This window comes from Acytostelium subglobosum (assembly GCF_000787575.1).
Source record: "Acytostelium subglobosum LB1 DNA, scaffold: scaffold8, whole genome shotgun sequence".
Classification (NCBI taxonomy): Eukaryota; Evosea; class Eumycetozoa; order Acytosteliales; family Acytosteliaceae; genus Acytostelium; species Acytostelium subglobosum.
In genome coordinates, this window is record NW_012236525.1 from 1,003,713 (window position 1) to 1,019,986 (window position 16,274).

A 16,274-nucleotide genomic window follows, 5' to 3' on the forward strand; every position below is an offset into this window, starting at 1 on the left:
ATTTGAATGGAGTACCTGGCGGGGACATGAGATTGTTGTTGATTGCATTCCTGAGACTCTTGTGAGGAAGAGTGATTGATGGACATGTCTTTTCCAGCCAGAGGTAGAGTGTCTGGATGGTTGTCTTGTTGATATTCTTGTTTGATTGAGACCAGTTGAGACAGTTGCTGTCAACGCCACATGTAGACTGATAGTCATCCATTACCAACATATTCATCTTTGCATATTTGGCAAGCAATACAATAGCTATGGATACACAATTTGAGTATCCATCCAATGAATGAATGATAAGTTTTGTTGTTGTCTTTGGATTTGGACCATTCATTCGCTCCACTATCCACATCTCACATTGTTTCAACTTGTACATAAGATCACTCTTTCCAGACTTGCCTTCCTTCATTGGTATGTGTATATATCTTGCTTTAAGCTCGGTCTCATTTGTAAACAATGATTGTTCGTTGTTATTGTATTGATAGGACATACTACAATTAAGTAATAAAGTGTTTGAAGGTTCATCCATAAGTTCCTTAGTGATCTTTGATGTTGATAATACTATGTTTGTGTTTCCAATTGATACATAATGATTGTCATTGTGGTTGTTGTCGATGTTGTTGATATTGTGATTATTTACAAGTTGTTTGACGTATTCTTCCATTGATTGATCAGTTTGTTGTGACATGATTGATTGGTGATGTCTCCAGAACATCTGATGTGATAGTCCTTGTGACCAGTTCTCTTCATCATCACCAGCTCCTTGTATATAAGCACGGAATGGTAATCTATCATCTCTATAGTCTGAACATGATATCAAGTACATTGGATGGAAGTCCAGAGTGTCTCCTCCATCACCATGATCATAGTCCTTCCAAACAATCGTCTCGACTGATATCCAAAGTGGTCTGATTGGTTTCTTGATCAGTGTGGCAAGGTGATCAAGTCCAGCTGCATTAACAAATGGCATCAAGTTATCCATATACCTATCAACCAACATCATCATTTGATCACGTTCAGATTCAGATATCCATGATGGTGTGTAAAGTTGATTCCACGATGTATCTTCCTCCGGGGATTGAAGTTGTTGTGATGGTTGTGATTGCTCTCTTAACTTCTTGATCGTTCGACTGATTACACATGCCCATATTGGTATTGTACGACTGAAGCTGTCTGGGAACTTCTTGCCACGTCTAGTTGAGTCGACTACAAGACAACCATCGTGTTTGATCAGAGTGTCCAGGATACCAAGGTTAAGCCGTGTTAGACTGAATCTCCAATTGCCATAATGTCCATCAGTCGATCTAAAGTAACAAGATGAATGAAACCTTGGTGAATACCATGCTCCACATCTCAAGTTGGCAACGAGAGGGTATTTAGGATATGCTCTATCGTGTGAGTTATGTATGATAAGGTGTATAGTTGGTTAGTAGAGACTCGTTTAGTCATACATCATTAAGTCCAGCAAGCAAGCAAGGCATGGACATATGTTGAAATCTACTCTGCAATGTCATTGATAAAGTTGGAGTCAAACACTATTGATTTGAGATGATTGGATAAACTGTTCTCTATACGATCGACACCTCTCAACAACTGAGATGATGACTGTTGGAATTGTTCATTCCAAATGTTGTTATTATTATTATTATTATTAATCATTCTATTATACTACTATACTAGATTGATTGATTGATTGATGATTATACATTGGTATTCATTCATTCAATCATTCAATTACTCATCTATTCTTTGTCTTTCGTTCCTTTCTTCTGGTCTGAGAAATTTCCAGATGTTGTCGTACTTCAATTTGTTTTATTGATTTATTGTTGAACTACTAGTAGTTCTTGTTGTTATTGGTTTACCAGTATGTCTATAAAGTTATACTATCTCACCAAAAGAATCAATCATTCAGTGTTTCCCTAGTCTTCAATAGCGGTCATCCTACAACCAATCCAATTGGAGTTGTTATCATTATCCATCTTATACAAGCATGTAAGTAAATCTTCTAAAGATTAAGAAGTCAATGCTACAAGTTTACCAACAAAGAAGGTCAATGTACAATGTACAAAGTACAATGTACAATGGACAATGGACAATGTTGACAAACCAAGGGAATAGGCGAGAGACATGAGATTCGAATCTCTTTAAATTAAAATAAGATTCATTCTCTCCATCTAAACAACAATACGGGAACATTGCTCAAACCCATGCAAAAAGAACCCAAATCCAATGTTTTTGGGAAGACACACACCGTTTCCCAACCACCACCATTAACACAAACAACTCTTAATAATAAAACACACACACAAACACATCATTCTTACTTATTGTATATTCACATACACACACACACACATACACACCTCTCAATTATACCATCCCTTTAGCTGCTGCTGACAACAACAACAATAACGTCGACCCAACCCCTTAGCCACAAGTGAACTCTACACACTTCTCAAAGAGTTCATACAGATAACAACAATATTATATACATTATTTATTTATATATATATATAGTATAATATATAGTAGTTTGTTTGTTGGTTTGTTTGTTTGTTTGATTGAGTTGTGTGAGGACTTGATGACAAGGTGAAGGAATAACCAAACAAATAACAATAGATTGTATATTATATCAACTTATCAATATCAATATAGTTTATTTATATATAGTGTATATAGTCCCCTGTATTATTTAGAACAACCAATTTCACTCTTAAAGGTTACATAATAATCTTTAACGAATCTCTTTATAATCTCATTATCATCATCATTTACAACAACAACAACATCATTTATTAATTAATTGTATAATTGGATTGGACTTTATAAATATATATTACTGTCTGATCAGATCAACAGTTAATTCGAAGAGTTGTATATATCCCGAGGGAAACACCGAGAAGAAGAAGTAGTAGAAGACAAGACAAGATACCGATACCGAACTATTACTTGTTTTAAAATAGCGAAAGAGAAAGACCAAACAGAATGGACCCGTTAGACCCAGAATATAGCTTCAAATTCCTGACAGGTGGAGCACCTATCAAGATTGAAAAGGTGTTGGATATAGAGGTCAAGGCAGACTCTCTAAAGACCACTGCCATAGTGGCCGCCGTGGCCACTACCGTGTTGGCCGGTGCCGCCGCCGCATACTATTGGTTCCAAAAGATGGAGGATGAGAGCGAGCAGCAGCACGAAAATGTCGAGGATGGCGCCGAGATTGAGGACGATGACGAGGAGGAGGAAGACACAATCATTACGACAATGACAACGACGACCACAACCACATCCTATCTGGCGCCAGCGCAGCCAATATCAACATCGACCACATCAAACACCTCGACCCGTCTGCCTCTTCAGCCGCCAAAGCCCACGGCCATGCCCACCAAGCTCACTGACGACAATGGTCTGCCGTTACCCCTGGAAGAGCAGAACAAACTTCTACTCTCAGAGAACAAGAGTTTAAAGAAGGATATGGAGAATATGAATAATTGGGTATGTTCTTGTTGATTGACCGTGATCATGAAGTCAAAGACACTATTCATTATATTATTATTAGGTTAACGATCAAATGTCTGGCTTTGAGGACAGACTATCTCGGTTGGAGATAAACAATTACAAGCGAGTACGTGACTTGGAGTCGGATTTGGACAAGGAGAGATTTTGTGGCATATGCCAAGAGCATGAGAAGCAGGTCTGCTGGACAACATGTGGCCATAGACTATGTGCAAGATGCGCCGTAGTCATCAAGAGCTCACTCAGCCCAATATGTCCACACTGCCGGCATCCGGTCGACAACTTTGTCCGATGTTATAACACATAATTTTGTTCGAATTTGCTCCTCCTAGGTCCGTCCATCCCTCTGTCCCTCTGTATGCTTGTCGCGCCCGGGCCTTACCATCAAGTTGGTACCCTATCCCGTCCCGTCCCCGTTGTTGTCCCCTCTATTGGCTGGCGTTTGGTCAAGTGATCACTTGAGAATGAGCCCCTCCATACTTGCTTGCCTCCATCATGGATGGCATAAAGTTGGCTTGGCTCACACTCTCATTTCATTCAGCAACAAAGCTTGGAACTTGTAGTTCACAGGTGTTGGTGTTGGATTCCAACGAATAAATGTCCATTCCTTATTTGCCACCACCCAAGAGATAACACAACAAACAAATATGAATAGAGATAGTCCCTTCCTACAAGTGCTTACCAACAGAACATTGGTCAAGACTATCATTGCTTCGATCACTATATCAAGACGAATGATTAGTCGACTAAGTCAAGACCCTCAACTATTACTTCTGATGATTGATGTGTTTAGAAGAGATGATTCATCACCATCACCATCTACATCATTATCAAACACTGAAAGGCTGTTCCGATATCGTAGCAAGTACAATCACTGGACTGATGCATCAGTGATAATACTACACAAACATTATGGCCTGCTACGAGATCGTATCAAACTCAATCTGTACATTAACATCAATAGAGATATCATTAATAGCAGTGTATGGACTGCTAGAGACATGGACGGTGACACATTCACCGCACTTTACAACGCCTATCAACATCTCTTTGATGAACAATCGATGCTAAATAGGGCAGTGGGCGGTGGCAATCTAGACATCATCAAGACACTGTGGCAACAGACCTCTCCCATCAAGTTTGTGCGTTCCCAAGACTTGTTGAATCAAGCATTGTACAATGGTAGAATGTCTGTGTTCAAGTTCCTCAGTGAAAGCGGCGCATATATCCAGCCTGTACTGGTGAGAGCCATCATCGCAGAGGCTCAAGCAATCTACAACGGAGGCGCCAAGTCGATCGCATATATACTCGAGCCTGGCAACTTCTCTGATGATCTGATCAATGCCCTCAAGTCTCAAGCGAGTAAACACGAGTTGGCAATCGTAAAGACCGGTGATTGGGATCTGATTTGCATGTGCCTACTACAGCCCGATGGTGAAGTCTACGCCACAACACTCTCTAAAGGAATAGGAACTCTTCCTTGTGACTTGACCATACTGCCGATGGAACAACTGTCTCGCCTTGAGACCTTGGCACGTATGCAACTCATCAATCCCATCCCCAACATTGATCAAGATGCCCAACGCGCACTCATCAAATCCTCGGACTTGGCAAAGTCATTGCATGTTGGTGCTTTGGACCTGCAGGAGGAGGGAGAAGTTGTCGGGGACGATGGTGAGACCATCACCGATGAGCTGAGGATGGTCTATATCAAGATTGGACAGTACACATGGTACAATGGGAGGCCTAGAGGATGGGATACCTTTGAAAACTATATCCACCTAGACTATATATCCACTGGAGACATCATTCTCATACCTTACCTCATCGATACGGCAGTGGATAGTTATCGTACCTTGCAATCGATTGTACAACTAATAGTGGAATTTGGAAACATACACCAGATCAAAGTTCTCATTGGATATCTTCCAAGTCGTCCACCTCCTGGTTCTATTGATGTATTCCAAGATATTGAACTCTTTGAAGAATTCTTGGGTTCGGACAATTTGGAAGTGATCCAGTGCCTCAACAAGTTGTTGACTGACAGTCAACATTCCACCTATATCGATCCAATGAACATCCCACTTTTCAGAGGTTCAATGGACTCTCTGGAGTTCATGTTGTCAGACAACAACAAAATGTTCCAACTCACTCACATCAGGATATTGATTATCTTGGAATATGACCACCTGGAATATATTATCAAGACGTATCCAGACCTACTCAGTATGTCTACATGTCAATATATTGCCAAGTTGGCAACAATGATTGATAGAGTAGATATTTTGGCCTTACTCCTTGAACACTATCCTGACAATTTCAATGAACAAGTTCATCAGCAGTTGATACCCTACACAATGTTAAACAGTGGACCTCATTTTGGAGCACTCCAATTCATCGTCCAGAAGCAACCTGGTTGTATTGGACAATTCAAACAATGGGACATTGTTGGTAAACTTGGCAATGTGGAGTTGTTTGAATATCTATTGGCCCACCATCAACTTGATTACATTGATCTCACTGATTGCATTGAAAGTATGATCAAGTGTGCCATCAATGAGAATCAAGATCACTTTATCAAACAATGTTATCAACAACATCACGATCTAATCATTCACAATCATCACCAATTGGCTCAATTAAATGGTAACGAACAATTGGCCAACTATCTTGTGCAGTTAGAATAAAATATAATCCAGGTGGACCCATCAACTTATAAAATTTGATCACCTGATCATTTCCTTTTTGGGAACTCTAATGTGATAGAATGATCAGCCATGGATAAATATATATCAACACAGATATTGACATCGATAGTTGACTGTCTTCAAGATGATATCGACTTGGTCTGCTTCGCGTTGACTTGTAGACGCCACTTTAAACTCTTTGGAAACAAGTTGAACACTTACATCAACAATGATGGCGATCATGATCGCCTAGAGACCTATGCTCATTCAATCATGTCACACTTCAACTCAGTGTCCGCACCCAAAGAACCAGCATACACATCAAAGCTCAAGGTTAGCAATCACTTTAACGAGCAATTTCAATCGGGTGCGCTGCCTCAATCACTGTTCAAGCTAAGCCTGGGCTTCCACTACAATCAACCTTTGAAATCGTGTGAGCTACCGCAGTCTCTGGTCGTCTTGGTGCTGGGCGGCAACTTCAATCAGCCCATCGAGAGAGGCTCCTTGCCAAACTCACTCCAATGTCTTACCTTTGGCTACCACTTCAACGAACCTCTTTTGCCACAAGCACTACCACCGTCTCTCACTACGATCACATTCGGCTACACATTCGATCAGCCTTTGACCACAGATAACCTGCCACCATACCTCCTCGCACTCACCTTTGGCCACTCCTACTCCCATCCTATCCTACCTTGCTCCTTACCCGAATCGCTTACATACCTTAGATTTGGCACATTATACAATCAACATTTACTACCTTATTCTCTCCCACGATCATTGAGAATGATCAAGTTTGGACCAGACTTCAATCAGTCTCTATCCGAACAAGATGTCTTGCCACCCAACCTGACCAAGTTGTCATTGGCATATGACTTTAATCAACCATTATCCACTGGTGTACTACCAGATTCACTTATACTTCTCGTCCTGGGACATAGATTCAATTGCGAACCAAGCAAACTGGTCATTCCAATCAATCTTCAGTCTTTGGAGATGGGCTCAATGTATCAACTATCCAAATACCATCACTGTTTGGTCAACTCCTCAGTTAAGATTGTATATATCAACAGTTATATCGGTCCACAGGACATCATCAATCATCCAACATCATCAACAGTTGGCTCTAACTTCCAACTTTCACTCAAGATCAATCTCGATTCTTGTACATTGGAACAATACATCTCGTTGTTATCCAAGCACAATCCATCAATTCATTCGTATCAATTGCTAATGTGGAATGGAACATTTCCCAGATCAATCAATGCCGAACATCAGTATCAGATACAACTTCTAGAGTCAATGGGTCAGAGCTCAAGACAGTCATCTTCCTCCTCAGCCAACCGTACTGCCATATGTATTGGAAGGAAGTTTGTTGGAAAAATGGCCACCATCAAGTATTCATTCATCAGTCTTCCTTCTGAAACAAAAAAGTCATTGTTAGGTGGAAAGTACTTGATCATCCATCTCCTGGCTGTCTCATTATTAGTTGCATTCGGATCACTTCTGTTGGATTAACTGGAGTAATAATAAATGTTTATATACAAGAATGATTTATTGATTTATTGATTGATTGGGTGATTGAAATAGTCCTAGAGTGTCAACACATCAGCCTTGAGTTTGAGGAAGAAGCCTGGAATAATTTGTGATTGACAAGGTTAGTGAATGAGATTTCTAGGGACAAATGGTTCATGACTTACTCTCCATCTTCTCATGAAGTCCTCGAAGCTCATCGGAACAGCGAACAGAGTGTATTTGGAGACCACGATCAAGAGCTTCAACTTGTAGACGGATTGATTCAGAGAGCTGCTTGGCATGAGCCTGGTCAACAGTTTTGATTGATTTGGGACTGAGGAATGCCTCTTTGTACAACGTGATTCCACCATTGACTGCCGCATCAATTATACCATTCAAAGCCATGGCCAATGGATTAAGATTGAGTTGACCATTGTTCTGATACCTTACTATCATCTCGCATAGGTCCTCTGTCTTTTGCTGCACGCTCTGCACTGCCACTTCGACAGGCGATAGGATGACCTCGTGTTTCTTGATGATCTCGGCACGACGATGGATTGTTGGGAAAGCAGAGTCTGTGACCAGGAAATGATTGCGAATCCAGAGATCGGCAAACTCATTGCCGCCCTTGATGGTGATAGTTGATTCGGGCCTGAACGGCTTGGAATACAAGAACACCTTGACATGGTTGCGCTTGAGGAAGTTCCTCGAGTTGATGGGTGTGCCCTCAATCACGTCTTGTTCGCGCTTCTCCATTTCCTCGAGTGAAGATGGGTTGACCGGCGTGATCAACAGGTACTGAGCATCGGAGTCCAGAATGTCTTGTGATGGCTCCGCCGTGGACTTGAGCAATTCGGCATTGGGGAACTTGGCCATGATGCGCGCTGTAAAGTCCGGAAGTCTCTCGAGCTCATAGCCCTTGTACAGGTACTCCTTGCCTTGGATTGATGGCGGGAACTTCTTGCCATAGTAGCCCACTCGGAAATACTCGCTGTAGAATCGGTCCGTGTGCAGTATCTTGTCGTAGTACTCGGCCTCGATGAACAAGACGTCGGCCAAGGCCTTGTAGTTGAATGTTTCCTCAAACTGACGCTTCAGCTCATTGATCAGTGCCAGACATATCTCCCAAGCTTGTCCTTTGTCCAGGTACACTATGGCCTGACGCATCAAGCGAACTTTACGCTCAGACGCTGACTCTTGCGGGAAGGTGAGAGTCACGTGCGACTCCTTGTCGGGCAACTCGAGTTCCAGTGCTGGCAGGATGGTCGTTACGCTCCATTGGTATAGTTCCGAGTGCAACATCAGGGCGTGACCAGCCTCGGTGTAATATCCACTCTTGATATGCTGGCTGAGCAACTCTTGAAGATACTTGACGTATGTGTCCTTGCGATCCTTGAAGTATTCCATCATTTTGAGAGTGGCGATCGTGCGCTCCTCTTCAAATGCGCGATCATTGGGCAGGGTCCTGAAATCGTACATCAGGCCGAGCAGGTGCGTGATGTTGGCGATGAATGTTCGGCCATCTGAGCGGAATGCTCCGTCCAGGACGGCTCCTGGCGCATCGGCCGCGCTAAAGTACGCGTCGATGCGGCGGCCTAGGAACTGGCGGAAGATATTCTCGTCCACGGTCTGGCCTGCAATCACCAGGCGATCGAGCACCTCAATCATCTTGGTCTCAACGCGCCTCAATGACTTGCGATCGCAGTACTCATTCTTGAGCATCGATATGAACAGGTCCTGTGCCATCTCATCCACCTCGCAATGAATAGCCAACAGAGTCTGCAACACAAGTGGCACCATGAACTGAACATAGTGTATCTGATTGAACGACATGTAGCACCAGTTGTCGCGTATCACATGTATCAAACCTTGGCGGACACGCGTTACCTGCGACGCGGTATGGATGGCAACGCGGTTGATGCGGTGGTCAGTTGCACGCAACAAAGGACTGCCAAGCAGATTGAATTGGAGCGTGAGGAATGTGTGCCAGATGCCTGTGTCTGTGAGCTGTTGTTGAAGTGGCGCATGTTTGTAGAGCAGGGGCGTGAGGTCTTCCAGCAGACGCAGGGACACACCAACCTGGAACAGATGCATTGTGGGCCAGCGCTCTGGATAGATCCGGCCAAGTGTGATTGAATCCAAAAGTTTGAGTATACGCTTTAGTCCACGCGTCGTCTCGCCAGGCGTGGCCAGTGTGAGCTGTGGAACAAGTATGTTGTGCGCCTGTGCATGTTTGAGCATGGTGAGCAGGCATGTGATGAGGAACGCGACGTCATAGCTCTGGAGCAAGCCAGGCATGGTGATGGATGAGAGTGTGACCACAGACTCGGCCATTGTGACAGCCTTGCCAAGCAGGCGACTAACCAGGAGGGCCAGGTACTCGCGACGGGCGTCTGGCGCGGTGACTTGCTCGAGCGCCTCCAGCGTCAGTGAAAGTAGCTGAACTGACATCTTCATTTCCTCGAGATGCTCGACGGCCAAGTGTCGCTCAATCGTTGCAACAAGTAGTGGTAGCAGCAGGGGGATGGTGTCGCCGTCCAGTGGCAGAGGACCCGTGAGCATCTGGTACAAGATGGTCAGTTTGTTGGCGTTTAGTATCTCTTGGCGTACATTGACGTGCACAGACTCGATGAACTGGCAGAGTATGCGACAGCGCTGCGCCTTGTCAAAGAACTGGCTGAGTCCCTTCATCATCGTGGCAAAGTTGCGCAGGGCCAGGGTCTGGATCACAATGAGCTGGGGCGCAGTGTTGGCCATCAGGTTGTTGAACAGCGCGAGGAACTCTAACACATCGTTGCGCCACTGTGCGTCAGAGTGCTCGGCGCGCAATGCCGGCGAGGCCGTCTGCATAAAGACCAAGCGAGAGCGAACGATTAGCTGGAACATGTAGTCAAGCGACTTGAGCGTGGTGGCGATCTTGGCCGACTCGCGGATCGATATCTCCTGCATGTGGAAGCACAGACAATTCAGGATGTGCTTGTGCGCCATCGCGCCAGCAAACTGTGTCTGGATGTATGCGTCCAGAACAGGCTTGAACTGCGCAAACCGGCTGGTGCGTTCGTCCGTAAGCAGCGCGATGATGAAGACGATGGTGTTGTACACGGTGAGCGCGATAGGCTCGACGATGAACAGCGAACCCGCCGTGTTAGAGTCGTAGATGCGGAACAGAGCGTCGATGATGGGCGTCAGCTGTCGCATGATTGCCACGCTGTCCACGAATCTAAACTGCTTGTCCAAGATGTCGGTGATCGCGGACTCATGCTGTCGCCAGTTGATTATCTGTGCCACTGCTGTATGTTGGACGAAGCGTGTCGTTTGGAACAGTGTGCGCACCTTGAGATGTTCATTCTTGCGCACGGTGAATGATGGCTTGTCGCGACCTGGCGACTTGTCCTTGTCCTTGTTGTCCTTATCAGAGGTTGGCGCGATTGAAGGTAAGTCGTCCTCAATGTACTTGATATCAATGTTGTCCGTGGACGTCTTGTAGAGTATGAGGGTGTAGTCTCCATTGGCCAATGCTATCTGCTCGTTGTCCTCATCATTGTGGTCTTGCTCGCGACGACCAATGGCCTGCGCCAATGGCAGGAATGCAAAGGCTATAATTCCTGACTTGCTGGTCTTGGACGATGCGCTGCGGATGGTGAATAGGAGATGCGCCGACATGAACTTGTCGGGAGAGACATCCATGTGAATGGTCTCATGCCACACTGGTGCGGTGGTGTAGCAGCATACGACAGACCGCGCGTCCGTCAGCAGCTGTGACGCGGTGCCCATTGACATGCAGTAGGGCAGGAACTCGCCCGTGTCCATCCTGATGCGCACAGACACCTCGAACTTCTTGCCCTGTGTCAGCTTGGCGCTGTCGATCGTCAAATACATCTGATGTCGAGGCTCATTGATCACAGCCTTGTGCTCGAGCTTCTCGGCCCTTGGCAACTTGTTTAGTTCAGGCCATCGCTCTGTTGCCGCCTTGAATGGCTGATCATAGAATGACACTGCTACCTGTGTCTGCAACTGTGAGCCCTGGCTCTTGGGGACTGGCTCCACTCCAGCCTTCCTCAAGTCCTCATCACAACTATGTTTGGTTATAACTGGTGGGAAGGGGTTAGTGATGAATGATGGGATGGAATCATTGCGGGCGGTAAGCAAGTGGACACTTACGCTCGGATAATGTTGCGAATGATGCGTCGTTCGATGATGTCCAGAACATGGCTGAGACTTCGTGGCTGTAGACTCCGGGTTGCGCATCAGAGATTAGACTGGCGATCTTTATGGCTGCTTGGGCGAATGGACGGCGAAGGTCTGCCGCGCATCCTTTCTTGATTTCATAACCATTGCCACTGCCGTTGCCACCTGTCGCCAAGTTGCTGTTGCCAATTGCCACGTTGTCCTTCATTGTTCCACGTCTAATCGCACGAATCAATAGTATTGTATCCTCGCATACGTCTAATGGCTCGATATTCTTGAACAGCACACTGATGACGTTGTTGTTGTGATGGTTGGGCGATGGAACAATGGCTCCATCTACAATGTTGACCACGATCTGCTCAGAAACAGCTCGTTGCTGTACCCAGTTGTGCAGTGAGATGTAGAGCTCGAGTGTTCTGCTGCCACTGCCAAGCGTGGCAAGGAATCGCGTGAGCCTGAGGTCCACAACCAGCTGGCCATACTCCCAGAGCTTGGACCTTCCAGTGCTCGTGCTCACCTCAAAGAACACCTGGCTGTCGCGTGAGGATATCGTGCGGTCGAACTTGATGGTCTTCTTCTCGCCGGCCAATGTGTAGTGTTCGCGAAGTAGTGTGATGGGCGAGACTGTTGATGACGCGTCATCGGTCTGCACCCTGCCCTGTTCGTCACACACAAAGAACTCATTGTCCATGAGCGCGTAAAGGCCTTCGACCTGGCGACGAAGGTCGTGCTGTAGCTGGCTGGCGCGCGTCGGTTCGGTCTCGGCCAGGAGATTTACACGCGTGGTCTGAACGGTATTGATACGATCGCGGATCTTGGCCTGGCGATGGTCCTTGCCTGCGCCCGCGCTGACACTAACAGCCAAACTGGACTCTGTTGACTCGCGCAACAGCGCCGATATCAGGTCGTTGGCGCGTTCGCGACTCTCCATAATCGCGTCGAGCACATCGCTGTGCAGTTGGAACTCCTCAGCGGACAGTACTCGCACGACCCTTGGTGGGAACTCGCCTGCATCGCCCCAGCCATCAAGTCCGCGCTTCACTCGTCCATAGCAGTTTGATATTGTTGGAGTGCCACGTCGCTCGAGGATGGCCAGTACATCGCCGCGCACCATGCTTGTGGCACCGCCACCCGTGACATCCTTGTAGTCCTCGATGCAAATCGCAAGCTCGGCGCTCGACGGTGGAGTTGCCAACAATGGAGAAATGGGTTGGCAATTGGCCATATTGAAGGTGCCTGTCTTGAGTCCATTGCTTCCATAGCATTGGGTCTTGTCGCGTCTGTCCAACACATGAATGATGTCGCCTCGTTGCAATGTCAGCTCAATGTTGTCGCCCTTGTGTGCAGTATGTACTCTCACTCGCTCTGGCTCCTTGCCATTCATACTTGATGTCAACTGCTTGGTCAACTTCTTTGCGAGTTCCGACGACTCTGTCGTCACCATATCAATTGGCAACACGGTATGTTGAGCCAGTGCCATTGGACTAACAGGCTTCCACTCCTTTTTTACCGGTGACTTTGGAGGTGTCGAGTTGCCAGGTGGTCGAAGTTGGGTCTGTGGCTGTGTCTGTGGCTGTGTCTGTTGCTGTGGCTGTGGGTTGTGGGCGTGTCTGCGCAAGTGTCTGTGGGCGCTGTGGTTGCGATTGTGTCTGTGCTTGTGGTCGTACTTGTGTCTGAGTCTGTGGTAGCGTCGGTGTATGTGGGCGTGTTTGTTGCTGTGTCTGTGAATGTGTCTGCGAATGTGCCTGTGATTGTGGCTGAGGTGGTGTGATTGTGGCAGGCTTGATCGGCACGCTCTTTAGTATTGGTGATGCCTTGCTTGGTGACAAGTGAGTGTTTGGTGATTGCCTGCTTGGTGAGTTGGTCGATGTGACAGACAGTATTGGAGGTTGACTTAGACTTGGTGATTGAGGACGAGGTGGAGTTGAAGATGTTGATGAAAGTTGAGGCGATGAAGATGATGTTGGTGATGATGAATGTGCCCCAGCTGTGATCGATGCAGCAGGTGGCTTCTTGATAAACGTTCTTACAACTAGTGGCGCAGAACTATTGTTTGTTGGCGTATGTGTATGTACATTGTCCTTGTTGCTGTGGCTTGGACTTTGACTTGAGTTTGGACTTGGGCTTGGGCTTGGGCTTGGGCTTGGACTTGGACTTGGTCCGAGGCCTGGACTGACTGGTCTTATTGAGGGCGATGATTGATTGGATGTTGATGAGAGTGATGGCGACAGAGGGGTGGGCGAAGGAACCCGGGCAACAGGCTTCAACTTGACAGTGAATGGGTTGGGCTTTGATATTTCCGAGTCGATCGTTCCTCCACCTCCTCCTCCTGTTACACCACCAATGATTGGTTTGGAAGATGGTGTTGGTGTACCTGGCCTAAGTTGCGTCGAGGTGATTGACGTTGGATTTCCATAGCTGAATGGGCTGCTTGGATTCATCGTGATTGATTGTTTGGTGGGGGTGATGTTGATGGACGGACTTGAAATTGCCGCAAAGATTGGATGTGATTGATTGATTGATGTTGACTGTTTGATTGGATTACATCAAATAATAATAATGTATAATTGTAGTGGAGAAAGAACCTGACGAACGATTGAATGGAGGAATGTTGTTGTTATTGCTATGGTATAAGTTAGGTTTTGTTATTGTTGTTGTTGATGATGATGGTGGCAGCTGATTGATTGATTGAGGAATGGATGTGGAGAACACATGGCATGTGGCATGCCTCACCTTTATCATCACATCATCAACATCATAAGTGTTTTAATCCCATTTATCCATAGTGTGATTGACTGATCACACTTCATCATACACACATACTTATACTTCCATCGTTTATATGTGTAGTGTGTGTGTGTGTGTGTGTGTGGTGTGGTGTGTGGGCAGTTAGTGATTGATTGATCGATAGAGTGTGTATACTTTGAACTCTGATTGGCTGTGACCTGTGGTTGTGGTCCTCTGTATACATTTATATGTAGTACCAAGCAGCAGGCAAGGCTGCCTCTGCTCTCTTTCATTGATCGATCCCAATCTCTTTCTCTCTCTCTCACACTCTCATACACACATTCATCTAGTTTCTCGTCTTTTGAAGATTAACATCGAGTCATTGTCAGAGAGCACTAATTGAGTTTGTTTGTCAATATCCATTGATCGTAACCAGTTATACCATTTCTCCTGCTTTAACTTACTAAATTAACTTAAGTTAAATGATGACTCATTGAAGACCAGTCACCAAGACTCTGTTTAGCAGGTCTGTTGCCAAACAAAAACAAACTAAATCCATCTTTGGAAGATTCTTTCACATTCAATTTCATTCTCTTGTTTGACAATATCCTAAGATAAAGATATATTATATATATATATACAGAAATAATGTCTACACCATTTAATGATGATGTTGACAATACATCAATTCTTGATCAACCAATACTGAGGAGAAGAATAAGCACAAGTACTACATCTACATCATCGTCAACTACAGATACATCATTGTCGTCATCGTCATCATCTACATCATCATCTCAAGACAGACCAATGATTGAAACAGATGACAATGAACAACATCCTCAACAACAACAACAACAACAACAACAACAACCTGAACAACAAGTTCAGAAAGATACACAATCACATTCAGCATCATCTGGAACAGGAGGAGGAGGCGGCTCAGGAGGTGATGATGGAATGTTTGAATGTAATATATGCTTTGATAATGTCTCTGAACCAGTTGTCACTCAATGTGGACATCTATTCTGGTATGTTAACATGACCAATGATTGATTTAATGAATGAATGAATGAGGACAAGGACTGACACAACAACGACATACTCAGCTGGTCATGTATATTCCAATGGCTACAACATAACCCAAGTCAACAATGTCCAGTGTGCAAGGCACCAGTGACAGAGGAGAAGCTGATACCAATATATGGACGAGGTAGTAATAAGACAGATCCTCGAAAGAATAGAACTATTCCACAACGTCCACCTGGACGACCTGAACAGGCTCGACCCAATGCTAACGGACGGGCTCCACCATACTTCCAAGATATATTTGGAACCAACCAATGGAACACTCAACTTGGAGGCGTGTCCTTCTCTGCAGGTTTTGGTTTCTTCCCTGGTCTATTTGGTCTTCACTTTTATGTAAGTTGGAGGTCTCTCCTTCGCTCTTATTCATTCACTCATTCATTCATTCACTCATTAATGTAGAATAATCAAACAAATGGCAATGGCAATGGCAATGGACAAAGAGAGAATGAGTTTGAATCAATATTCCTGTCAAGGATATTCTTTGTACTTGGAGTGTTGATCCTGTTCTTTTGCATGTTTGCTTGAGCATTTGATCAAATGGATTGGCAGCAGCAGCAACACTTC

At 45.2% G+C, this 16,274-nt stretch overlaps 5 protein-coding genes across 5 annotated transcripts; 4 read left to right on the top strand and 1 right to left on the bottom strand.

Annotated features, from left to right (window-relative positions):
- Positions 1–2,976: 2,976 nt before the first annotated feature.
- Positions 2,977–3,811, top strand: SAMD00019534_047880 (hypothetical protein; the record flags this gene model as incomplete). Its single annotated transcript, XM_012900278.1, has 2 exons — positions 2,977–3,483; positions 3,548–3,811. The coding sequence occupies 2 exons, from the start codon at positions 2,977–2,979 to the stop codon at positions 3,809–3,811; spliced, it is 771 nt and encodes a 256-aa protein (XP_012755732.1).
- A 757-nt stretch (positions 3,812–4,568) lies between these two features.
- Positions 4,569–5,461, top strand: SAMD00019534_047890 (hypothetical protein; the record flags this gene model as incomplete). Its single annotated transcript, XM_012900279.1, has 2 exons — positions 4,569–5,236; positions 5,386–5,461. 2 exons carry the CDS (start codon positions 4,569–4,571, stop codon positions 5,459–5,461), a joined length of 744 nt encoding a protein of 247 aa, XP_012755733.1.
- An 820-nt stretch (positions 5,462–6,281) lies between these two features.
- SAMD00019534_047900 (hypothetical protein) lies at positions 6,282–7,706 on the top strand (the record flags this gene model as incomplete). The annotated part of the gene is made up of 1 exon (XM_012900280.1): positions 6,282–7,706. A coding segment is annotated over one exon (1,425 nt), but the record flags the coding sequence as incomplete, so codon positions are not given.
- Positions 7,707–7,783: 77 nt separating this feature from the next.
- SAMD00019534_047910 (hypothetical protein) lies at positions 7,784–14,335 on the bottom strand (the record flags this gene model as incomplete). The annotated part of the gene is made up of 4 exons (XM_012900281.1): positions 7,784–7,824; positions 7,892–11,797; positions 11,868–13,485; positions 13,562–14,335. 4 exons carry the CDS (start codon positions 14,333–14,335, stop codon positions 7,784–7,786), a joined length of 6,339 nt encoding a protein of 2,112 aa, XP_012755735.1.
- Positions 14,336–15,260: 925 nt separating this feature from the next.
- On the top strand, positions 15,261–16,109 carry SAMD00019534_047920 (hypothetical protein; the record flags this gene model as incomplete). Its single annotated transcript, XM_012900282.1, has 3 exons — positions 15,261–15,435; positions 15,571–15,652; positions 15,731–16,109. Coding segments are annotated over 3 exons (636 nt in total), but the record flags the coding sequence as incomplete, so codon positions are not given.
- Between the last annotated feature and the right edge of the window lie 165 nt (positions 16,110–16,274).